We start from the raw sequence: 27,056 nt of genomic DNA on the forward strand, positions 1-27,056 counted from the left end.
CCTACCCTCGTTTTTTTCCTGACTCCATCATGTCCGCTAGGCGGCAGAACCTCTGTTTTTCTCTTTCAAGAGATGCAGACGTTCTCATGTCTATGGTAGTTGTTGGGTCGTCAGTAGTTACCACACCCACAAAGTCATGGTTAAACCCCGCTTATTTCTACAATTTATCTTATTAAAATCTGATTTAAAACCTAACCACACTGCTAACCTTATGCCTAACCCTACATTAAGACCACAAATGCATTTCTTACGATATATAGCCAATGTTGACTTTGTGGCTGTGGTAACTAGTGAAAGCCGCGGCTGTCACAGAAAGAGGCAAGCGTAGTTACTTACCTTGGTCATGCAGCAACCTCCACTCTGAAAATATTGCAAACATATTTTGAAAGGTAACTTGAATTAGCGTCTGAGACAGGAATTTGGGTGGACTGCAGAGTGAGATGAAATGACAACGTCAACATTACAGGTAGGTTAGCTAGCTAGCTATCTAATGATAACTGTGTAAACATAATCTCTCACCATTGATGTGCTAATACTGCATTCATTATGTGTAGTGTGATTAACCAGGCTGTAATACAACTAATTGTTATATACAGCCTGAATCTAATGTCTGCAAATCGTGTAAATTACAAGACTTACAAGCCAGAATGTTGAATAAAATTACATTTGTCGGTTGTCTGCGCGGTTTGTCTTTCAGCTGCTTGAAATTTTCAACAAAATATCTTCAACAAAATATTGTTTACCCGACTTTTTCAGAGAGCGGGTAGGTATGGACTGTTCAGCACCCAGGTAAAGTTAGTTTTATATTGGATATTCGGTCTTCTCTCGTCAATTGTTATTGAACCAACTATGCCATGACAATGAAAACACTAAATTAAATACATTTTTATTTGTCACATTTAACCTTTATTTAACTAGGCAAGTCGGTTAAGAACAAATTCTTATTTACAATGATGGCCTACCCCAGCCAAACCCTAACCCAGACAACGCTGGGCCAATTGTGTGCCGCCCTATGGGACTCCCAACCAGGGTCTGTAGTGACGCCTCTAGCATTGAGATGCAGTGCCTTAGACCGCTGCACCACTCGGTAGTTGAATACAACACGTGTAGACTACCGTGAAATGCTTACTTAGCCCTTTCCCAACAATGCAGAGTTTAAAAAGTAAGAAAATTGGCAAATAAAATAGAAAATAGTAACACAGTAAATAGCAATTGACCAGTCACGAGTTAATGTGCAGGGGGTACAAGGTAGTTGAGGTAATATGTAGGTACGGGTTAAAATGACTAGGCAATCAAGATAGATAATAACAGAGCAGCATCAGCAAATGTAGAGAGTGTAAAAGTGTGTGTGTTGTCACGATACCAACATTTTCCTAAGGATTTGATACCAGGCCAAGTATCACGATACTGAGTAGTATCGCAATACCACGGGGGGGAAATTTAGTGGCTTAGCTTTCTGTTCGCCCGGTCCCCCCAATGCTTATTCCTGTTTTCGAAACGTTATGCACATTTGCTAGGCTACACAAAAAACCTGTCACTGATATTCACACTTCTACTCAATACAGCACATATTGAATTTAACTTCACACTGTTTACTATAACAGAATACTGCATAGAATGGCTGATTTGCTCATATTTGCAAAGGCCTATCTGTGATTTGGCTGGAGGAATAGAAGGAATATACATGCATAATGATCTGCATGTCATTGTGGCAGTAAGGGGAAAACACTGAATGAAACCTTCTTTACTCTTTAAAACACACACTCTCCCTCCCTCACACACTCTCTCTGTCTCCCTTTCTCAAATAAACACACACACACACCACTCTCTCCCCCAAAAACACATAACCTACACACACTGCTCCCAACTTTAAAAACATTAGGCAACAAACAGAATGTATGGAGCACCAGAAGGAGATTTATTTTGTATATATACTGAACAGAAATATAAATGTAAAAGGCAACAATTTCAAAGATTTTACTGAGTTATAGTTCATATAAGGAAATCAGTCAATATAAATAAATGCATTAGGCCCTAATCTATGGATTTCACATGACTGGGCAGGGATGCAACCATGGGTGAGCCTGGGAGGGCATAAGCCCACCCACTTGGCAGCCAGGCCCAGCCAATCAGAATGAGTTTTTCCCCACAAAAGGGCTTTATTATAGACAGAGATACATAATTGAGTAACACAATCAATTTTTAGATACTTCAGGATGATTTGGACAGGAAGTGTAAAAAGTTTATATAGGTACCATTAACCAGGTTTCCATCCAACCATTTTATGCGAGTAAAGTACATGTTGGATAAAAAATGTCACGACAGGGCTGATGAAAATTTGTCAGCAAACTTTCCAAAATACGCTAGACCAGGTGGGATCTTTTTGTGTCGGTAAAATTAATTATGTGAGAAATTGTGTTGGAAACACCTTTATGCGCAAATATTCATATAATAACCATCATATCAAAGTAAACATGGATTCACGAGATGTATGTTGTGTGGTCCTCCCACTACGACTGGGGAAAGCATGCAGTTTATTAGGCTACAGATTAAATAAATTATGATGAACTTCACAGGGTGGTGAAAGTGCACGGTGATGAGCTTGATGCTCCTTTCCAATAACTATTGAGGGTCTTATTCTGGTGACATGATGATCGTGCTTGGCTGCCGTTTGGCAAATAAGAAGAATCTCGCTCTTTTGTCCATAATAATCTCATCATGCACGCTATTCCCGCACTGTATCGGCGAGCTGGTGGCTAGAGTGCACGTGCCAAGACCAGAATGAGCACATTCAATATCTAATATAACACAGTGTTTTATGACAAAACAATCAGAACAGTTGAAAATATGATGGAAACCCATTTAACTTGTAGTTTTTATTCAGTACATGAGAATTTAACTGCAAGTTATTTTTATGTACACTATGTTATCACACACATCCTTTTATCCGCAACAAGTCAATTTGATGGAAACACATCTCTGTTGGGAAAATGTGCATATTGTTTTTATGCAGATTTTAGAATATTCGCATGAAAATCTGTCACCAATTGGATGGAAACCTAGCTAATGACTTGCATTGGATTTGTGCTACAAATGCTAAAAAGTTAGCATTTGAAACAGTGGACAACAAAACCAACGCATGGATTGCTGTCAAACCAATATGTAATTTGCGTGAACTAGCCCTTTAAAGTGGGGGGGTATTTAAAAAATAAATCACCTAGAACAGCACCATCTAGTGGTCAGAACCTGGTAATATCCGGATGTAGGATGGGACAAAAACCTAACAACTGACTCAACAATGACTAATTCTCAGAACAGGGGGGAAAAAACTCACCAAATTCACTGGGAATACATTACATAGGATGAAGAAACAATATTCCGAGCCGAAGCTCCATACTACATTTCAGACATAGAAAACTGAGACTGTATACTCAATGTTGGGGTGGGATTGGCATGGGGTGTGAAGGGTCCGTGGGTGGCTTTCGTCCATTTCTTTGGATTCCTCATGTCTAACTCATTGTTAGAAAAAAGTTTGGTCCAAATCGTATGTTAGGTAATATATTTATGTTATGTTATCCCCACTCTCTGTAGTGCCTTGCGATCAAGGGTGGTGCAGTTGCCATACCAAGCGGTGATGCAGCCAGTCAAGATGCTCTCAATGGTGCAGCTGTATAACTTTTTGAGGATCTGAGAGGCCATGCCAAATCTTAACAACCACCTGAAGGAAAAAGAGGCGCTGTCGCGCCTTCTTCACGGCTGTGTTGTGTGTACCATGATAGATTCTTAGTGATGTGGACACAGAGGAACTTGAAGCTCTCAACCCGCTCCACTACAGCCCTGTCGATGTGGATGGGGTCGTGCTCACCCCTCTGTTTCCTGTAGTCTACAATCTTGCTGAGGGAGAGGTTGTTGTCCTGTCACTACACTGCAGGGTCTCCGACTTCCTCCTTGTAGGCTGTCTCATTGTCGTTGGCGATCAGGCCTACCACCGTTGTGTTGTCAGCAAACTTGATGATGGTGTTGGAGTTGTGTGTGGCCACACAGTTGTGGGTGAACAGGAAGTACAGGAGGAGCCTAAGCACACACCCCTGAGGGGCCACCGTGTTGAGGGTTAGCATGGCAGATGTGTTGTTACCTACCCTCACCACCTGGGGATGGCCGTCAGAAAGTCCAGGATCCAGTTGAAGAGGGAGGTGTTCAGTCCCAGGGTCCCGAGCTTGGGGATAGCTTGGAGGGGACTATGGTGTTGAACGCTGAGCTGTAGTCAATGAACAGCATTCTCACGTACAGTAGGTATTATTCCTATTGTCCAGGTGGAAGAGAGCAGTGTGCATTATTCAATCGATCTGGTTCAAGTCCGGGCAATGGCTGGGCCACTCAAGGACATTCAGAGACTTGTCCCGAAGCCACTCCTGCGTTGTCTTGGCTGTATGCTTAGGGTCGTTGTCCTGTTGGAAGGTGAACCTTCGCCCCAGTCTGAGGTCCTGAGCGCTTTGAGGCAGGTTTTCATCAAGGATCTCGCTCTGTGCTTTGCTCCGTTCGTCTTTCCCTCGATCCTGACTAGTCTCTCAGTCCATGTCGCTGTAAAACATCCCCACAGCATGATGCTGCCGTCAGCATGCTTCACCGTAGGGATGGAGCCAGGTTTCCTCCAGACAAGATGCTTGGCAATCAGGCCAAAGCGTTCAATCTTGGTTTCATCAGACCAATGAATCTTGTTTTTCATGGTCTGAGAGTCCTTTAGGTGCCTTTTGGCAAACTCCTATTGGGCTGTCATGTGCCCTTACTGAGGAATGGCTTCCCTCTGGCCACTCTACCAGAAAGGCCTGGTTGGTGGAGTGCTGAAGAGATGGTTGTCCTTCTGCAAGATTCTCCCATCTCCACAGAGGAACTCCAGAGCTCTGTTAGAGTGACCATCAGGTTCTCGTCACCTTTTTACCCCAGTTGCTCAGTTTAGCCGGGCAGCCAGCTCTATGAAGAGTCTTGGTGCTCCCAAACTTCTTCCATTTAAGAATGATGGAGGCCACTGTGTTCTTGGGGACCTTCAATGCTGCAGAAATGTTTTTATACCCTTCCCCAGATCAGTGCCTTGACACAATCCTGTCACGATCCTGTCACAAGCTTATGGACAATTCCTTTTACCTCATGCCTTGGTTTTTGCTCTGACATGCACTGTCAACAACTAACTAACTAACAACTATAGACAGGTGTGTGCCTTTCCAAATCAATTGAATTTACCACAGGTGGACTCCAATCAAGTTGTAGAATCATCTCAAGGATGATCAATGGAAACAGGATGCACCTGAGCTCAATTTCGAGTCTCAAAGCAAAGGGTCTGAATACTTACTTAATAAAAAGAATCTAAAAACCTGTTTTCACTTTGTCATTATGGGGCATTGTGTGTAGATTGATGAGGAAAACATATAATGTAATCAAGTTTAGAACAAGGCTGTAACGTAACAAAATTTGGAAGAAGGGAAGTGGTCTGAATACTTTCCGAATGCACTGTAGGTATTTATCTGTGTTCAATAGAGATTGTGTCATCTGTGGATCTGTTGGGGCGTATGCAATTGGAGTGGGCCTAGGGTGTCTGGGACGATGGTGTTGATGTGTGCCATGACCGGCCTTTCAAAGCATTTCATGGTTACAGATGTGTTACAGCATTGGCTGGCATTGGCTGGCAAAACTACCTCTAACTTCCTTAATACTGCCTGTAATCCTTGGCTTTTGGTGAGGGTACGTACATATGGTCACTGTGGGGACGATGTTGTCGATGCACTTATTGATGAAGTCCGTGACTGATATGGTAAACTCCTCAATGTTATCGGATGAATGCCTGAACATATTCCAGTCTGTGCTAGCGAAGAAGTCTTGTACCTTAGCGTCAGCTTTTGTCGGACCACTTCCGTACTGACTGCGTCACTGGTATTTCCTGTTCGATTTTTTGCTTGTAAACAGGAAGGAGTATGGAGTCATGGTCTGGTATGCCAAAGGGAGGGCGAGGGAGGGCCTTGTATACATTTCTCTATGAAGAGTAAAAGTTGTCCAGATTGTTAGCGCCTCTTGTGGCGCAGGAGACATATTGGTAAAAGTGGGGTAAAAAGTATACTGCTCAAAAAAATAAAGGGAACACTTAAACAACACATCCTAGATCTGAATGAAAGAAATAATCTTATTAAATACTTTTTTCTTTACATAGTTGAATGTGCTGACAACAAAATCACACAAAAATAATCAATGGAAATCCAATTTATCAACCCATGGAGGTCTGGATTTGGAGTCACACTCAAAATTAAAGTGGAAGACCACACTGCAGGCTGATCCAACTTTGATGTAATGTCCTTAAAACAAGTCAAAATGAGGCTCAGTAGTGTGTGTGGCGTCCACGTGCCTGTATGACCTCCCTACAACGCCTGGGCATGCTCCTGATGAGGTGGCGGATGGTCTCCTGAGGGATCTCCTCCCAGACCTGGACTAAAGCATCCGCCAACTCCTGGACAGTCTGTGGTGCAACGTGGCGTTGGTGGATGGAGCGAGACATGATGTCCCAGATGTGCTCAATTGGATTCAGGTCTGGGGAACGGGCGGGCCAGTCCATAACATCAATGCCTTCCTCTTGCAGGAACTGCTGACACACTCCAGCCACATGAGGTCTAGCATTGTCTTGCATTAGGAGGAACCCAGGGCCAACCGCACCAGCATATGGTCTCACAAGGGGTCTGAGGATCTCATCTCGGTACCTAATGGCAGTCAGGTTACCTCTGGCGAGCACATGGAGGGCTGTGCGGCCCCCCAAAGAAATGCCACCCCACACCATGACTGACCCAACGCCAAACTGGTCATGCTGGAGGATGTTGCAGGCAGCAGAACGTTCTCCACGGCGTCTCCAGACTCTGTCACGTCTGTCACGTGCTCAGTGTGAACCTGCTTTCATCTGTGAAGAGCACAGGGCGCCAGTGGCGAATTTGCCAATCTTGGTGTTCTCTGGCAAATGCCAAACGTCCTGCACGGTGTTGGGCTGTAAGCACAACCCCCACCTGTGGACGTCGGGCCCTCATACCACCCTCATGGAGTCTGTTTCTGACCGTTTGAGCAGACACATGCACATTTGTGGCCTGCTGGAGGTCATTTTGCAGGGCTCTGGCAGTGCTCCTTCTGCTCCTCCTTGCACAAAGGCGGAGGTAGCGGTCCTGCTGCTGGGTTGTTGCCTTCCTACGGCCTCCTCCACGTCTCCTGATGTACTGGCCTGTCTCCTGGTAGCGCCTCCATGCTCTAGACACTACGCTGACAGACACAGCAAACCTTCTTGCCACAGCTCGCATTGATGTGCCATCCTGGATGAGCTGCACTACCTGAGCCACTTGTGTGGGTTGTAGACTCCGTCTCATGCTACCACTAGAGTGAAAGCACCGCCAGCATTCAAAAGTGACCAAAACATCAGCTTGGAAGCATAGGAACTGAGAAGTTGTCTGTGGTCCCCACCTGCCGAACCACTCCTTTATTGGGGGTGTCTTGAAAATTGCCTATAATTTCCACCTGTTGTCTATTCCATTTGCACAACAGCATGTGAAATTTATTGTCAATCAGTGTTGCTTCCTAAGTGGACAGTTTGATTTCACAGAAGTGTGATTGACTTGGAGTTACATTGTGTTGTTTAAGTGTTCCCTTTATTTTTTTGAGCAGTGTATTTTAGGTTTCCCATGTTAAAGTCTCCGCCCACTGCCTCTGGGTGTGCGTTTTCTTGCTTGTTTATGGCCCTGTACAGCTCTTTGAGTGCCTACTTAGTGCTATTCTCGTTTTGTGGTGGGATGTAGACAGCAGTGATGATTACAGATGAAAGCTCAGGTAAGCAAAAGCTTGTGAATTCCTTCACACTTGAAGCAGCGCACCAGTTGTTGTTTATGAAGAGGCCCACTTCTCCCCCTTTGATTTTGCCAGAGTCTGCTGTCTGGTCACGACGAAGCATGGAGAAACCCTAGACTTTTATGTCCATATCGCCCGTCAGCCAAGTTTCTTAAAAGCATAGAATAGTACAGCTTTTCAAGCCCCGTTGGTAGGAAACTCTCAAACGGAGCTCATCCATCTTGTTCTCAAGTGACTGGACATTTGCCAATATAACAGAGGGGAGTGCCGGATGATTTTTCTTTGCGTCTAACAAGGACTCTAGCCCTCGCTTGCGGCACTTGGGTAGCCCGAACAATGGAGTAGGGTCCGGTGTAAACAACGGAACAGCTGAGTCGGAGTTGAAGTAGGACCAAAAATCAAAGTCGAAGTTGAGGTTTGTAGCTGTCGATTCATAGTTTAAAAGTACTTGGCGGTCATTGGTGATAATGGTGTGAGCTTTCTACACAAAAAAAGTAAGGATAAACACAAAGATAGTCACAAAATAACAAAGTCGTGTTGGAACACGTAAGATTTCGACAATCTCCATCGGTGCCATCTTATCTTATGGTAAATTCTGAATCAAGGGATGATGGAGAACAATCGGCAATTTTTTTGTGTTTGAATCCTCTTTTTAAAAAATCTAGAATTCCCACACAAAAAAAACGTTGGGGTTGTTCTCCATCCTCCCCTGATTCAGAATATACCATTTTCATTGTCATGGTATGCTTGGTTCAATAGCTATTGAACCATATACCTACAGGCTCTCTAAAAAGTCTGGTAAACAATACTTTCCTGTGGACCTTTTAGTCTCAAACTTACAGCTGAAGGACAAACCGCACAGAAAACCAACAGAGTAAATAAAAATGTTATTGTATTCAACATTCTGGCTTGTAATGATAGTATCATTTACACGATTTTGCTGGCATTAGTTTCAGGCTGTATATACCAATGTATTGTGTAGCTTGCTAGCCACATAATAAATAAACTTATAGTTAGCATTAGTTACCAGTTCAATTGTATGCTGTTATTTAGCCCAATAATGGACTAAAGTAGCCTAAGTTTTTATAGTCCAAGGACCTTACATGTTCTGTTTAGACACGAATTGGCTCTGGCAGCCAAAACAGCCAAATACTCCATCTAATCGTGAATCGATTCTCATTTGTGGTACGGTTCTAGAAACATAAAACCCTCTACTTACATATCACATCAAAATGATGTCACAAATGCAAAATATATGTTACGGAGTCTAGTTGATAGGTAATCGACTAGCCGGACTGTTCCCCGGACTCCGCGTGTAGGGATTTGTACAATGCATGAACAAGGCTATTGAACTAGACATTGGTGTCTGTCTTTATTACTTTATCCAATATATCATACTGAAACATGGTATCAGAAGTGGCTCGAAAACCATACGTTTGTTATTTTTGTAGCTAAGTACAGTATAGGCGCGGTTACGTTCCATATGCGAACACACGCCGATTCCTACTCACAACACTGATCAACTAGTTGTTAGCTGGTTAGCTAGCATCACTACCTACCTCGATGACTGAAGGCAAAGAAGTCTCCTATTCCATCGCTATGGCAGCGAACATTCCGCCACCTAATCCCATGGTTCTCACAGGGGACTGGAATACTAATTGGGACAATTTCAGGGATGAATTCGAGGACTATGCGCTGGCGACCGGTCTACATGAGAAACCCAACGAGGTACAAGCGGCAACTCTGAGGAGTTTAATGGGCAGCGAATGCAGGCATATCTACCGGCACAATCTCACCCTCACAGCGCGACAACAGTGTGATGCAAAGGCTATATTGGATGCATTGGAGAATTACTTCAAACCCGCCAGAAACGTAATTTACGAGCGGTTCGTTTTTGGAAGCTGCAAACAGGAAGAGGGTGAGTCAGTACACAACTTTGTAACCCGTTTGAGAGAAAAATCCGCCACTTGTGAATACGGGGGATTGAAAGATGAATTGATTCGTGACAAAATAGTACTGGGAATTGCAAATGAGGATACACGCCGGCGTCTACTGAGAGAGAGAGGCTTAACATTAGTAACTGCCATCGAAATGTGCCGCACTGCTGAAGTCACTGACATGAGAATGAGAGCAATGGAAATCGAAACCCCACGCTCCGACGTTGACACTGTTCACGCTGTTGCTAGGCAGACATTCAGGCAAAACCAATCAAGGCAGAGTAATTCACCACGAACGGTGAACACAGAGAGCCCAGTAGCATGTAAATACTGTGGGAATACGCACACACGTGGCAAAGAGCACTGCCCTGCCTATGGAAAACCATGCAGAGCTTGTGGAACTAATAATCACTTTGCAAAAGTGTGTCTCAAAAGCAAAAGAAGGGTGAGTGAGGGCAAGATTCACTGTGTTGATGATGTCACTCAATGTTCAGGGCTGAACAGTGAAAGTAACATTTACATGCATGAATCCATTGGGGCTGTACACTCAAGAGGGAAGAAATGGTTTGTGACACTACGATTACACAACAAGCAACAACAATGTCAACTGGATTCCGGTGCTACATGCAACGTAATGAGCTACAAAGACAAAATCAATCTGGCACCTGACACACATCTATTGCCCAGCGATACTAGACTAAAGCTGTACTCAGGAGAGCTAATGAGCTCTATGGGCACCTTTGAGACCGAATGTGTTATTCGGGGACGCAAACACAAGCTGGAGTTTGAGATTGTGAAAACCAGTCAACATCCTCTCCTCTCAGGCTCTACATGCGAACGCCTGGGACTGATGCAGTTCACTGTACCAAATGACCTGCACATTGTGGATCATGTCCAGCATGGACCCCTGTCCAAAGAACAACTACTCAACAGATATGACGATGTATTCAACATGCCCGTTGAATCAGTGCCTGGTGAGGTACACTTTGAAGTGGATGAGAGCATCACTCCAGTCCAGTGTGCTCCTCGCAATGTGCCCATTGCAATGAAAGTGGCTGTGAAGGCCCAGCTGGACAAGTATGAGGCCGATGGCCACATGACATCTGTGACCGAACCAACTGACTGGATCAGCAATATGGTCATAGTGAAAAAACCAGAGAAGCTGAGGGTCTGCATCGACCCAAAGCATCTGAACCAAGCATTGAAACGATCCCACTACATCATGCCGACACTAGAGGATGTCCTCTACAAGCTTCCCAAGGCCAGGATTTTCACCTTGGTGGATGCCCGAGATGCATTCCTTCAATGCAAGCTGGACGAAGAAAGCAGCTTCATGACTACCTTCTGGACCCCCTGGGGTCGGAAACGCTGGCTCAAGCTCCCGTTTGGTGTCTCAGTGGCACCTGAGGTATACCAACGCAAGCAGCACGAGTTACTGGCTGGGCTCAAGGGCATTGAACCCATCGCTGATGATGTCCTGATCGTAGGCTGTGGTGACACAGACGATGAAGCAGAACGCGACCACGATGTGAAGCTCCTGGCACTGATGGAGCGCTGTCGAACAGTTAAGCTTCGTCTTGGCCTGAAGAAGCTACAGTTCAAGGTGAAAGACGTCCACTTCCATGGCCACATTCTTTCGGCAAAAGGCCTGAAGCCGGACCCAGACAAGGTCCGAGCGATCCTCGACATGCCAAACCCATCTGATGCAAAAGGAGTACAGCGTCTCATCGGTTTTGCAAACTATCTTGCAAAGTTCATGCCACACCTATCAGCAGTCTGTGAGCCTCTGCGCCGGTTGCTGGACAAAGACACACCATGGCACTGGCTACCCAAGCACGAGGCAGCGGTGCAGGAGATGAAATCTCTGGCTTCATCCATGCCAGTGTTGCGCTACTACGACGTCACGAAGCCTGTCACAATCCAGAGTGACTCCAGTCAAAGGGGACTTGGATGCTGCCTTATGCAGGAAGGCCAACCCGTTGCGTTTGCCTCGAGAGCGCTCACCCCCACCGAACAGAACTATGCACAAATTGAGAAAGAGTGCCTCAGCATCGTCTTCTCTTGCCAGCGATTCCATCACTACTTGTATGGTCGAGAGCTGGTCACCGCTGAAACTGACCACAAACCACTCATTGCCATATTCAGTAAACCTCTCCTCAACGCGCCCAAGAGGCTTCAAAGCATGCTCCTGACTCTGCAAAACTACAGCCTGAAGGTCATTTACAAGCCAGGACCAGAGATGTACATCAGCGACACACTGAGCAGGGCAACGGCACAATGTACAGGCAGAGGCACTGCCTATCAGCGGCAGGCCATCTGTTCGCTACAGCAGGAACAACAAGATGTTCAACAGATCAATCAGGCAGACTACTTAAACGTCACAGATCACCGCCTAGCCCAGATCAGGCAACACACTGACAAGGACGAACACCTACAATCACTGAAGTCCATGGCTCTCGCAGGTTGGCCATACCTGAAAGAGGAGACACCTTTCACAGTGAGAGAATACTGGACCTTTCGAGATGAGATCAGCGTGCAAAATGGCGTCTTGTTCAGAGGTCAGAAGGTCATTATTCCCAAATCACTACGTCCAGAGATGCTTACCCGCATACACTCCAGTCACGTTGGAGGTGACGCATGCTACCGCCAGGCTCGTGAAACATTATACTGGCCAAACATGCAAGCAGAAATTAAAGACTTTGTCAGCAACTGTACCACGTGCAACGAGTACGCTCATGAACAGCAAAAGGAAACCATGATGTCACACGAACTGCCCACAAGGGCCTGGCAAATCGTCAGCATGGACTTATTCAGCCACAGACAAAAGGACTATCTTCTCATTGTGGATCACTACTCTGACTTTTGGGAAATTGAACTGCTCCCTGACTTGTCTGCAGAGACGGTCATAAAGCGCTGCAAGGCGCAGTTTGCCAGGCAAGGTCAGCCTGACAAGGTAATCACGGACAATGGCCCACAATTCACTGCACAGTTCAAGCGTTTCGCCTCAGAATGGGAGTTTGACCATGTAACCTCCTCTCCAAGACACCCAAAAGCAAATGGCAAGGCAGAGTCAGCTGTCAAGATTGCAAAAAACCTGTTAAGCAGGGCCGCGCGCGACAGCAACGACCCATGGAAAGCGATCTTACAGTGGAGGAACACACCCACCGAAAACATGGACAGCAGCCCAGCACAACGCCTTCTGTCCAGACGTCTGAAGACTACCATCCCCGTAGCTAACAAGCTACTTGAGCCCTGCGTCATGGTTGGCGTCACGGACAAACTGCGTCGCAGAAAGCAGCTCGCTAAGTGCTTCTACGACCGGACTGCTCGAGACCTACCAGAACTGGAGGTGGGTGAAACGATAAGGATGAAACCGCTGCCGGGAGACCACACAGGACTTTGGAGGCTGGGCACGTGCCTACAGAGAGTTGCACCACGCTCTTACCTGGTGGATGTTGGTGGCTCCCTCTATCGTCGCAATCGGGTGGATCTGCGCATAGCAGAGCGGACAAACCAGAACACGCCATACACTCACCTAGATGAGATGGATCACAGTCCAGGCCTAAGGGTAAGAGGTGCAGAATTGAGACATGAGCCAACTGAAGGTGAGGCTTCTACCCCACCAAGCTCTCCAGCTCGTGGCCCTAATCCTACCCCTGTCAGAGCCAATACTTACTCACGGGTGGGTCGGCTGTGCAAGCCACCGGACAGGCTTACTCTGTAAGCAAGAGACTGTGTTAACTTGTCCTCCTGTTTATAAAAATAAACATTTAAAAAATAAAAATAAATAAAATAAAAGAAAATAAAGAAAAAAAGAAAATGTAAAAAGAAAGGAAGATGACAACTGAAGTAAAAAGAAAATGTCATGCGTTCTTAATTGTTATGACTTGATTGTTAAGAATTTAATGTTATGCTGTTATGTTTGCACTTTCTATTGAAAAGGATGATGTTACGGAGTCTAGTTGATAGGTAATCGACTAGCCGGACTGTTCCCCGGACTCCGCGTGTAGGGATTTGTACAATGCATGAACAAGGCTATTGAACTAGACATTGGTGTCTGTCTTTATTACTTTATCCAATATATCATACTGAAACAATATACACATAATGTAGACTGTTTTAACCGGTTTTAACTTAGTTCTAGCCAACAGTATTTTTCAGTGACAACATGTCTTTGGCGTCCGTCTTCCATTAAAAACACAGGTGTTCGGGGACGCAGATAGCTAATTAGCACAGATATGCCTCTATCTTCCATCTGTTTTCCGTAAACAAGCGCTGTAACATGGAAATATGGCCGTGTGGGAACCCTAACCCTATAAAGGTGTAGTAATTTAACCTTTTTTTATTATTATTTCTTGCTGATGTGAAAGATAAATTCCTTATGTTTCCAAAACCGTACCGCAAGTTCTGCGTTTTAACGTTCAGAATGAACGCTGCACTTCCCAGGAGTCACGTGTATACCCTGTCACAAGCGAAGACGGTGGCTATGGAGACATATGTCTCCGAATCCCTGTGTCAGGGGTACATTCGGTCCTCCGCGATTGAGTCAATGCACGGGGCGCGCTTCTTCACTAAACTGGATCTCCGGAGTGCGTACAACCTGGTGCGTATCCGGGAGGGAGACGAGTGTAAGACGGCGTTTAGTACCACCTCAGGGCATTATGAGTACCTCGTCATGCCGTACGGGTTGATAAATGCTCCATCAGTCTTCCAATCCTTTGTAGACGAGATTTTCAGGGACCTGCACGGGCAGGGTGTAGTGGTGTATATCGATGACATTCTGATATACTCCGCTACACGCGCCGAGCATGTGTGCTTCCAGCAGGCCGTCTCCTTCCTAGGGTATTGCATTTCCACATCAGGGGTGGCGATGGAGAGTGACCGCATTGCAGCCGTGCTTAATTGGCCGACTCCCACCACGGTAAAGGAGGTGCAGCGATTTTTAGGGTTTGCCAATTACTACGTCTGCAGTGGTCAGTTGAGGCGGACAGGGCTTTTGGGCACCTAAGAGCTCTGTTTACCTCGGCTCCCGTGCTGGCCCATCCAGATCCCTCTTTGGCGTTCATAGTGGAGGTGGACGCGTCCGAGGCTGGGATAGGAGCCGTGCTCTCTCAGCGCTCGGGCACGCCACCGAAGCTCCGCCCCTGTGCTTTCTTCTCGAAGAAGCTCAGCCCGGCGGAGCGGAACTATGATGTGGGGGACTGGGAGCTGTTGGCTGTGGTTAAGGCTTTGAAGGTGTGGAGACATTGGCTTGAGGGGGCTAAACACCCTTTCCTCATCTGGACTGACCACCGCAACCTGGAGTACATCCGGGCAGCTAGGAGACTGAATCCTCGTCAGGCAAGGTGGGCCATGTTCTTTACCCGTTTTGTGTTTACCCTGTCCTACAGACCAGGTTCCCAGAATGTGAATGCAGCCGCACTGTCCCGGCTGTAGGACACAGAGGAGCGGCCCATGGATCAGACTCCCATTCTCCCGGCCTCCTGCCTGGTAGCGCCGGTCGTGTGGGAGCTGGACGCGGACATTGAGCAGGCGTTGCGTACAGAGCCCGCTCCACTCCAGTGTCCCGTCGGGCGTCGGTACGTTCCGTCTGCTGTCCGTGATCAGTTGATCTATTGGGCCCACACATCACCCTCCTCTGGTCATCCAGGGATCGGTCGGACGGTGTGCTGTCTGACTGGGAAGTACTGGTGGCCCACCTTGGCTAGGGACGTGAGGGTTTATGTTTCCTCCTGCTCGGTGTGCACCCAGTGTAAGGCTCCTAGACACCTGCCCAGAGGTAAGCTACATCCCTTACGCGTTCCACAACGACCTTGGTCACACCTGTTGGTGGATTTTCTAACGGATCTTCCTCCCTCACAGGGAAACACCACAATCCTGGTCGTTGTGGGTCGTTTCTCTAAGTCCTCTTGTCTCCTCCCTCTGCTCGGTCTCCCTACGGCCCTACAAACTGCGGAGGCCCTGTTTACACACGTCTTCCGGCACAACGGGGTGCCTGAGGATATAGTGTCTGATCGAGGTCCCCAGTTCACTTCGAGAGTCTGGAGGGCATTCATGGAACGTCTGGGGGTCTCGATCAGCCTCACTTCAGGTTTCCACCCCGAGAGTAATGGGCAGGTGGATAGAGTGAACCAGGATGTGGGCAGGTTTCTGCGGTCCTATTGCCAGGACCGGCTGGGGGAGTGGGCGGTGTTCGTGCCCTGGGCAGACATGGAGCAGAACTTACTCCGCCACTCCTCCACTAACCTCTCCCCCTTTCAGTGTGTATTGGGGTACCAGCTGGTTCTGGCACCGTGGCATCAGAGTCAGACCGAGGCTCCTGCGGTGAACGATTGGTTCAGGCGCACGGAGGAGACATGGGAAGCCGTCCATGGTCACCTCCAGCAGGCCGCGCTGTGCCAAAAGACCAGCGCGGACCGTCACCGCAGTGAGGCTCCGGTACAGGGTCTGGCTCTCGACCCGAAACCTGCCCCCCCGCCTGCCCTGCCGGAAGCTGGGCCTGCGGTTTGTGGGGCCATTTAAAGTCCTGAGGAGAGTGAACGAGGTATGTTACAGGTTACAGCTTCCCCCGATTACCATATTAACCCCCCGTTACATGTGTCTCTCCTCAGGCCGGTGGTGGCTGGTCCGCTCCAGGAGTCTGAGGTGCGGGAGGTTCCTCCGCCCCCTCTGGACATCGAGGGGGTCCCGGCGTACTCCGTCCGTTCCATCCTGGATTCGAGGCGTCGGGCGAGGGGCCTTCACTACCTCGTGGAGTGGGAGGGGTACAGTCCGGAGGAGAGGTGCTGGGTTCCGGTGGCGGATGTATTGAACCCTGAACTGCTGCAGGAGTTCCACCGTCGCCGGCCGGATCGCCCTGCGCCTCGCCCTCCGGGTCGTCCCCGAGGCCGGTGTCGGCGCACCGCTGGGACCGCGCATCAAGGGGGGGGGTACTGTCACGACTTTAGCCGAAGTCGGCTCCTCTCCTGTTCGGGCGGCGTTCGGCGGTCGATGTCACCGGCTTTCTAGCCATCGCCGCTCCATTTTTCATTTATCCATTTGTTTTGTCTTGTTCCCTGCACACCTGGTTTTCATTCCCCAATCACACTACCAGTATTTATTTCTCTGTTGCCCCTCATGTCTTTGTGTGAGATTGTTTCGTGTTATATGTCACGCTATTCTGGTGTGCGTTTATTCCGTGTTTTATTTCACGAGGTATGTTTATTTGTTTGTACATAATTATTGTGACAGTTTGCGCGTTTTGCACTTTGGCATATTGGCTGGAGGTTTCGACGCAGTGGCGTCCGCCTGTTGGTTTCTTCTGCCTAAATAAAGTGTGCGCCTGTTCACAACTCTCTGCTCTCCTGCACCTGACTCCGCTCCCAGTACACACACCATTGACACACCGACTGTTTCCTCATTTGGACAATGAGTATTTGTTGACGTAGGCCCATGTAATCTGAGATTCAACTGGCACATGCATTTGCGCTGAGTTGCCATTTTAGGCTGCATTTACACAGGTAGTGAAATTTTGATATTTTATTCACTAATTGGTCTGTTGACCAATCAGGTCAAGCTCTGGAAAAGAGCTGATGTGAAAAGAAAGGGGATACCTAGTCAGTTGCACATCTGAATGCATTAAACCAAATTGTGTCTTCGGAAGTTAACCCAACCCCTCTTAATCAGAGAGGTGCGGGGGGCTGCCTTAATCGACATCCACGGCGCAGGCAGTTGTTGTCGGGGTTAACTGCCTTGCTCAAGGGCAGAACGGTAGATCTTTCCACCTTGACTTGCTCAGGGATTCGAATCAGCGACCTTTCGTTTACTGGCCCAATTAACCGCCAGGCTACCTGCCGCCCCCAGATCTGATGTGCTTGGTCAAAAGATTAATTAGTGGGAAAAAGATCAGAATTGGGCGGCCTTAGAGCAACAGAAATGAGAAAACAGTCAGTGGTTGTATTTGACCAAAGATTTATTAAAAGTATGGGTTTCAGCAAACATAGAAAGGCCTCTTTACACAGGCCAAACATAAGTGCACAGTAAGGCTTTAAGATTTCTACAGCTAGTAAGTATCGACTGACAGCGACTCAATGTAGTCAGAGCACCAGTCCGCCCACACTCGTCGCACACTCAAATTCGTTGTACTTGTACATGGAGAGTTGGGATTTCTCAGCTACTGTTACTTAGGCTATGTATTCCTTAATGGATTGTCTAGTCAAGTCTATTTATTATAAGTATTAGGCTAGTAGGTAATTACTTCTCGGTCAGTGGAGGCTGCTGAGGGGAGGACGGCTCATAATAATGGCTGGAATGGAGCAAATGGAATGGCATCAAACACATGAAAACCATGTGTTTGAACCCATTCCATTCACGCCATAACGACCATTATTATGAGCCGTCCTCAGTAGCCTCCACTGTTGTCTGTTACTGTCAGCTTTTACTTATCACAGTTACTGGACTCTACCATGATGTTTTCATGTATATCTTTCATCCCTTCCTTTCTCTTCCCTTACGCAGAAAGCGATAGATCTTGTGACCAAAGCCACAGAGGAGGATAAGAACAAGAACTATGAGGAGGCTTTGCGCCTTTACCAGCATGCAGTGGAGTACTTCCTGCATGCTATCAAGTGTGAGTGTAAAATGTCATCTTCTCCTGGCCGCAGTCCAATTTTTTTAAGTGTGCAGAGGGGAACATAGCTTGTGTTTTTGGGAGGTAAATATTGATTTAGAAAATACTTAATGGATGGAAGGTGGTTAAAATCTAATGTTTTTTTATTTATTTTCTTCAGATGATGCACACAGTGACAAGGCAAAGGAGAGCATACGTGGGAAGTGTATGCAGTACCTAGACCGGGCAGAGAAACTCAAAGATTACTTGAAGAACAAAGAAAAAGCAGGGAAGAAGCCTGTTAAGGAAGCACAGAGTAATGATAAGTAAGTTGTCACACATTTGTTCACACAGACACTGTCCTGCAATAACAAAAGCATACCTAGGAAATAACACTTTGAAAATAGATCATAAAAACTGTGCATGCATGCATTGCAGACAATGACAAGGGCCACACAGTCACCAGCACCAAATAGTTTGTTTCACATTTAGAAATGTATATTCCTTCTAGGAGTGACAGTGACAGCGAGGGTGAAAATCCAGAGAGAAAGAAACTGCAAGAGCAACTAATGGGTGAGTGTGTTTGTCTCCTCTTTCACATGTCGGCTATCTAAACTGTGTCTCTCATGTACATGAAGGAAATTAACTTGGATGCTTCACTGATTCTTGTCCTGGTACAGGTGCCATTGTAATGGAAAAGCCCAATGTCCGGTGGAACGATGTGGCTGGACTAGAGGGAGCTAAGGAGGCCTTGAAGGAAGCCGTAATCCTGCCCATTAAATTCCCTCACCTCTTCACAGGTTAGAATGTCTTTATTTCTCACACACATCATCTTTCTCACTATCTTCTGCGTGGACGTGTCACCATAACGATATACTACTGTATGTGTATTCTGTCTATTTGTTCATTATGCTTGAATTTGTCTCTGGTTGCAGGCAAACGCACTCCATGGAGAGGGATTCTTCTCTTTGGACCCCCTGGGACAGGAAAGTCTTACCTGGCCAAAGCAGTAGCCACAGAAGCCAACAACTCCACCTTCTTCTCTGTGTCATCATCAGACCTCATGTCCAAGTGGCTTGGAGAGAGTGAGAAGTGAGACATCATTTTTATTTGTAATTCTACTCTTTGTGTAAATCCCCATTATGCATGCATCCACAACTGATTGGATCAATTTTTTTCTCACTGATACTTATGTGTCCTGTAAAATGTTTGTGCCTCTCTTTCTCTCTCCATCCGTCAGACTTGTGAAGAACCTGTTTGATCTTGCCCGCCAGCACAAGCCCTCCATCATCTTTATTGACGAGGTGGACTCGCTCTGTGGCTCCAGGAATGAGAATGAGAGTGAGGCAGCCCGGCGGATCAAGACAGAGTTCCTGGTACAGATGCAAGGTGAGAGATTAGTCACTACACCCACTCCCCACCATCTGCCAAGACAGCTATGACACTTCAGACCAAACAAACACCTCATCAGAGAAGACTATAAACCTAATCTTCTCCATCAGTTGACTTGAACCTTTCCGATTCAATGCACGTTCCATATGAGCAACAGGCTTATATAGAGTTCTCATTCCTCCTCTCTGATTGACAGGTGTGGGCAACAACAATGATGGAATCCTTACCCTTGGGGCAACTAACATTCCCTGGGTTCTGGATGCTGCCATCCGCAGAAGGTCAGTGGTCAAAATCGGAGGACAGGGTCAAGTTGGGATGGGACATAGGTTTGTTGTTTAACATATTCACAAAGTAATGATAAAGCCTGAATATTTGCTGAAACTGTGTGTACCTATTCATGTAGATTCCATTGAGTGGAAGACCAGCCCTGGATTTTTCTTGAAATGTTTGTAGAACAATAGATGCGCACCCAAAATGGGATTTTTTGGTTTTGTATTGTTCAAGCTAAAATAATTTCCTAATGTCGTAGAAATATTGGTCCAATAATATTTCTCAGATACCGGAACTTGTGAATTCAAATAGCCTTTATTACAAAGTAACAAGCCGTGCTGGTCCATGGATCAACTGTTTTTCCCAGCCTCAGCACACTCCTTTTATACAGTTTTATCCTTACATTACATACATAGTCACTCCTCTCTATGTAAATGATCAACTCTTTTTGGCTTCGTGACACTATTATTTCTCACCCTAAGTTCTTTCTTTTAGGCTGGCTTTTTCCCGCCACTACAAATCATTTAACACTCTACAAATCAGTGAACCGTTTATATTAGTGGTGCAACTGTGAAAGTTTGGTTAAAAAATAATAGGGGCCCCTACCAGGCTGCAGTCACAAGTACATTCATTATATAGATTATATCAGCACCCACCAGGCTATAGTCATAAGTACATTCATTATATTGATTGACACTTCTTATCCAGGCATGCGTCTGGATTACAATGTGTGTCTGTTTCTTTTGCAAATTGGCTTTTCTTATGCTATACAGGTGTGGTTACAGGTTCCTTTAAAGCTTTTAATGATTCTGTTTCATTACATTATTATTTCACCATATGCTACTGAAAAATCACCATACTAACAGATGCAATAAAGTAATCATCAAGCATTCTCATCAGTACATTATGTCACCGTCAGGTTTGAGAAGCGTATCTACATCCCTCTCCCAGAGGAGCCTGCTAGGTCCCAGATGTTCCGTCTGCACCTGGGCAACACGCCCCACAGCCTGAGTGACGCAGACCTTCGTCAGCTTGCCAAAAAGACAGAAGGCTACTCTGGGGCTGACATCAGCGTCATTGTACGAGATGCCCTCATGCAGCCTGTCAGGAAAGTACAGTCAGCCACACACTTCAAAAAGGTTATACACTTGATATAGTAACTCCATTGTAGTCGACTCTTGTACACCACATTAAAGGTGTATCTCTTTCCCTACTATTAAGGATATTTAAGATAGTTTGTTTGTTGTTTGTTATGCTATTCTAGGTGCAAGGGGCGTCCCGTGCCAACAGTCAATTGATGGTGGATGACCTTCTAACCCCGTGTTCGCCTGGGGACCCGGCTGCCATAGAGATGACCTGGATGGAAGTGTCTAGCGACAAGCTGCTGGAGCCCATCGTCTGCATGGTGACAAGCACACATCCACAACCACATATGCTCCTAAATATTTTGCTATGCAACCTGACATTTTATTTTGGGAGCACTGTGCGTCTAGATGAATTGTCACCCGGATAATAGTTGTTGTATTGATAAGGCTTCGCTGTACCATTGTTTTCGGATGCCCGAGAGAGAAAGTGAGTGAGTGCAGATTCGTTACTGTCATGGTTACACCATTACTACAGGGAAAACGGACTGTAAAAAGGTAAACAGGTAAAAAGATATTATCCATATTACCAATGCAATGTTTTTTTCTTCCTATCGTGAATTGGCTATACATTCATAAACCATTTAGCGGGCTGTTCCAAAACCACTCACAGGAATTTGTTTGGACTTTGTTCAGTCATGTAACCTCATTAGCTAGCTAATAACCTGGTTACTTAATTTCCAGTATATACATACATTTGGGGGCACAGAAATAAAGGAAAAGGGATTCTTCAGGAAATCAGTGATCATAACTAGGGCCAGTTGTTTGTATTTTTGTGGGGGGTTTTACCAGTATTGCCAGCATTATCCACTACATTTACATTTACGTCATTTAGCAGACGCTCTTATCCAGAGCGACTTACAAATTAGTGCATTCACCTTATGATATCCAGTGGAACAACCACTTTACAATAGTACATCTATATATTTTGTGTGTGTGTGTGGGGGGGGTTAGAAGGATTACTTTATCCTATCCCAGGTATTCCTTAAAGAGGTGGGGTTTCAGGTGTCTCCGGAAGGTGGTGATTGACTCCGCTGTCCTGGCGTCGTGAGGGAGCTTGTTCCACCATTGGGGTGCCAGAGCAGCGAACAGTTTTGACTGGGCTGAGCGGGAACTGTGCTTCCTCAGAGGTAGGGAGGCGAGCAGGCCAGAGGTGGATGAACGCAGTGCCCTTCTTTGGGTGTAGGGACTGATCAGAGCCTGAAGGTACGGAGGTGCCGTTCCCCTCACAGCTCCGTAGGCAAGCACCATGGTCTTGTAGCAGATGCGAGCTTCAACTGGAAGCCAGGTGCGGAGGAGCGGGGTGACGTGAGAGAACTTGGGAAGGTTGAACACCAGACGGGCTGCGGCGTTCTGGATGAGTTGTAGGGGTTTAATGGCAGAGGCAGGGAGCCCCGCCAGCAGCGAGTTGCAGTAATCCAGACGGGAGATGACAAGTGCCTGGATTAGGACCTGCGCCGCTTCCTGTGTAAGGCAGGGTCGTACTCTGCGAATGTTGTAGAGCATGAACCTACAGGATCGGGTCACCGCCTTGATGTTAGCGGAGAACGACAGGGTGTTGTCCAGGGTCACGCCAAGGCTCTTAGCACTCTGGGAGTAGGACACAATGGAGTTGTTCCGGGAAGAAGAGCAGCTCCGTCTTGCCGAGGTTCAGCTTGAGGTGGTGATCCGTCATCCACACTGATATGTCTGCCAGACATGCAGAGATGCGATTCGCCACCTGGTTATCAGAAGGGGGAAAGGAGAAGATTAATTGTGTATCGTCTGCGTAGCAATGATAGGAGAGACCATGTGAGGATATGACAGAGCCAAGTGACTTGGTGTATAGCGAGAATAGGAGAGGGCCTAGAACTGAGCCCTGGGGGACACCAGTGGTGAGAGCACGTGGTGCGGAGACGGATTCTCGCCACGCCACCTGGTAGGAGCGACCTGTCAGGTAGGACGCAATCCAAGAGTGAGCCGCGCCGGAGATGCCCAACTCGGAGAGGGTGGAGAGGAGGATCTGATGGTTCACAGTATCAAAGGCAGCAGATAGGTCTAGAAGGATGAGAGCAGAGGAGAGAGAGTTAGCTTTAGCAGTGCGGAGAGCCTCCGTGACACAGAGAAGAGCAGTCTCAGTTGAATGACCAGTCTTGAAACCTGACTGATTTGGATCAAGAAGGTCATTCTGAGAGAGATAGCAAGAGAGCTGGCCAAGGACAGCACGCTCAAGAGTTTTGGAGAGAAAAGAAAGAAGGGATACTGGTCTGTAGTTGTTGACATCTAGTTGTTGACACTAGGTTTGCTGCAGTTAAAAAAATCCTAAGAAATGTTCTTTAATTGCGTGAGTGTTTGGTGGGAGATCGCCTAAACCAGGGAAGGTGTAGCTCTACGAATCTTAATTGCACAAAGCCTATTATTTGTCAGGGAATAGTATTTGTAGATCAGTGATTCAACACCTCGCTTTGCTCAAGCTGATCCTCTCCAATGGACTTGGAAGTTGTAGTAAAACATTTGTCAATTAGGGGCAGTTTAAAGGGAGAGGGATTAGCTAGGTTTCTATCCATTTGACGACGGATTTTCATGCGAATAATCTAAAATCTGTATAAAGAAAATGTTCCCACCAAACAGACTTGTTGTGGATAAAAATCAGTGCCTTATGACATAGTGCAGACAAAATGTCCTTTTTGGTAAAGTTTTCATGTACTGAATAAAAATATAAAGTAAAAATCTAATTTTGTAGTCTTCTGATAGTTTTGTCACAGAATATCAAATGTGCCTACTATGGTATTGGCACGTGCACTCTAGCCAACAGCTCACAGATACAGTGCCGGTAGGCTAGTCTACATTTAGGTATTTTATTAGGATCCTCATTAGCTGTTGCGAAAGCCGCAGCTACTCTTCCTGGGGTCCACACAAACATGAAACATGACATAATTCAGAACATTAATAGACAAGAACAGCTCAAGGACAGAACTACATACATTTAAAAATAGCACACATAGCCTATACAGTATATCAATACATACACACAAAATATATTTGACAAGTAGGGGGGAGGAGTTGTGCAGTGAGTTGTTGTTATATCTGTTTTTTGAAACCAGGTTTGCTGTTCATTTGAGCAATATGAGATTCATAGAGCTATGCCTCCCCTGGCTTAGGTGATTCCCACCACCACCAAACATTTACGCACAACCAGGCAGGCCGATTGATTGATTTATTGATTAATTGACATTTCCATTTCCTAGGATGTTCTACCTGCAGCAAACCTAGTGGATAATGCTGGAAATACCGGTCAAAGAAAATTAACACAAAAATCAACCAAAACAACTGGCCCTGATCATGTTATAGCAATGAAGTTGAAGCTCTTAAAGAAACAGTGTACAATGTAATGCATCTCAATAGGTAGTGCTTTTACACAGTGTAGAAACCTAATATTACAAAATGACCATAACTTCAATTACAGGTTTTTGTATCAACATTTTTTCTTTTTATAATAAACAAATGTCTTTATAGGGTTAGTTTCTAGGGCTCAAAATATCATTTTCTAGGGTTCAAAAGTAGCTGGATATTAATATAGGCCCAATATGGACTGTATCTAAAAAATAAAATACAATAATTTAGAGCCACTCACAATGTTCAGTCACATTCTGTTCATACATACATACATGCTGTTTTTCAACATACACATTGAGGTATTACACATTTATACAAATGCTAAACCATGCTCACATGTTTGACCGCTGTGTGTGAACAGTGCTAATGGTTTGTTATCTGCTTTGGGTCCTCTGCCCTCCAGTCTGACATGCTGCGGTCCCTGTCCACCACGCGCCCCACAGTCAACACGGAGGACTTGTTCAAGGTCAGGAAGTTCACAGAGGACTTTGGACAGGAGGGTTGAGAGAGCCTTGTCATCTGGAGCTTACCAACTCCTTACCCTGTGTGGTGGAAATATTAATTACACACTATACTGTTTAATTAGACATACTATGCTGTTTTACTTAGAGAATTGTCTATTGTTATATGTTAGTATTTTTACTGATACAGGCTTGTCTTGTGTGACTTAATGGGAAGTGCAGGGAGGAACAGAGAGTGGTGGCAATATCAGCTATCTTGATCTACACAGACGAGCTAAATTACGTTTTATATCTCTTTTCCCAGGGCCTGTTTCTGCACATCTGCTAAACTGCCATGTAGACAAAATAGGTTTTACTTTTTCTATAAGAGGAGAGATACAACTCTGTTCATTGCGCTTTCCTAACGATGCACTGATTGATTGAGTGGTTGTTATTGATTGCTTCATTTTGGCTAATCTTACAATGAAGTTGAAGAAGACAGTCTTTCTCCTTTTGGTTAGAATTACCACCACACCTGCCACTTCTTCTCTCAAGCCCCATTCATACGACCAAGTTCGACTAACCTGCATTGGCAAGAATGATGGAGCATTTTAACTTCATGTACAGTATATTCTTTCCCTCCGATCATTCACTATTGCAGTCCTGAAGACAGAAAGACTATTTATTTCTCCGCCATTTTGCACTTTTTTAAGTTATTTGAAGTTAGTAATTATGAACGAGAGGTATTGAAGCACTTTTGAACAATTACATGTTTCACGGTTTTCTTGTCTCTCGTGTGTAAGTGATACATTAAGACTGACACATTTTATTCAATGTGTCAGTCTTAATGTATGTCTTTTATGTGTATGATTTCTCTGTTTACTTTGCTTTTTAATTTATTGAGTATTGACTGACCATAGCTGCTCCAGTGTAGCCACCTCTCCCAATCCCCACTAGAGCTGTCCCTATGTTACAAGTAGTGTTACTTACACTATTTATGATTATTTATTTGATTATATTTCATCTCGTCCAGATTTTTGCTGTGACTGACTGAGTACAGTTGTTGAGTGGGGGAGGCGTTTACATTTGAGCATTTCTCTGTTGACATGTGAGTGAAGATGGGGATGAGCATTTTTGTATTTCTGGATTTGAACATTGAAAATAATATTTCCATGACAGACACTATCATATTGTTCCAATACTGTTGTCATAATAGTATTGCTGTGTCTCTGTATAGATGGGGGTATCGGTTCAGTAATACTTAAGTCAGTTCTGGTCCCAAGGGGATCTCACTCCTGTTACATGTAGCTATGATAACCAAGTTACCCTGACTTAATAAAACCTGAATTCAAAAAGAACAAGATGTGCTTTTCATGATTCAATTATAACTTTTTATTATCCCCGTTATAATATAGATCACCGGCTAACATTTACACCCTTTCCTTATTAATTTCTACCCACATTTTTGTATATAACTTTTTAATCAAGTAATAATTAAACAAATACATACTGCTTTACCAATTGATGTGAACTTTCCACACAAATATTCATTTAAAAAAGTTTATAACTAAACTACAATATTCAAAGGATTAAAAAAGGATATATACACATAAAAAGGGTGTCCTGACCATAGTAAGATGTTATTTTCTATGGTAGAGTAGGTCAGGGTGTGACAGGGGGTGTTTTGTGCTCTATGTTTTCTATTTCTATGTTCTTAGGTTCTAGTTTTTGTATTTCTATGTTGGTTTGTTTGGGATGATCTCCAATTAGAGGCAGCTGGTCCTCGTTGTCTCTAATTGGAGATCATACTTAAGTAGGGGTTTTTCTTCCTGGGTTTTGTGGGTGATTATTTTTGAGTAGTGTTTGTTTCTCCTCTGCGTCACGGTTTGTTGTTTTGTCTATTCAGTTTATTTATGTATTGCAAAGTTTCACAGATTAAATCAAATGTGGAACTACACACATGCTGCACCTTCGTCCTCTCCTTTTGACAGCCGTGACATAAAGCATAACAAATCCTATTGGTTACTTGAACCTCACTGTCAAAGGTTAA

At 45.4% G+C, this 27,056-nt stretch overlaps 1 protein-coding gene across 7 annotated transcripts; it reads left to right on the plus strand.

The window, feature by feature from the left end:
• Window positions 1-39: 39 nt before the first annotated feature.
• On the plus strand, window positions 40-26,367 carry LOC106560901 (vacuolar protein sorting 4 homolog A). Of its 7 annotated transcripts, XM_014124313.3 has the most exons (12): window positions 13,964-14,121; window positions 18,297-18,408; window positions 18,569-18,713; window positions 18,899-18,960; window positions 19,068-19,187; window positions 19,323-19,479; window positions 19,628-19,776; window positions 19,976-20,105; window positions 20,969-21,188; window positions 21,314-21,454; window positions 24,970-25,032; window positions 25,332-26,367. In XM_014124313.3, the coding sequence occupies exons 1-12, from the start codon at window positions 14,083-14,085 to the stop codon at window positions 25,353-25,355; spliced, it is 1,362 nt and encodes a 453-aa protein (XP_013979788.1). In that variant the 5' UTR covers window positions 13,964-14,082; the 3' UTR covers window positions 25,356-26,367. The 7 variants fall into 7 exon arrangements, with proteins under 7 accessions (XP_045544113.1, XP_013979790.1, XP_013979791.1 ...); XM_045688157.2 differs by lacking the exon at window positions 13,964-14,121 and adding an exon at window positions 40-389 and having other exon boundaries at window positions 24,970-26,367; XM_014124315.3 differs by lacking the exon at window positions 13,964-14,121 and adding an exon at window positions 42-466 and having other exon boundaries at window positions 24,970-26,367.
• Window positions 26,368-27,056: the final 689 nt, after the last annotated feature.

This window comes from Salmo salar, chromosome 10, assembly GCF_965601325.2.
Source record: "Salmo salar chromosome 10, fSalSal1, whole genome shotgun sequence".
Lineage (NCBI taxonomy): Eukaryota > Metazoa > Chordata > Actinopteri > Salmoniformes > Salmonidae > Salmo > Salmo salar.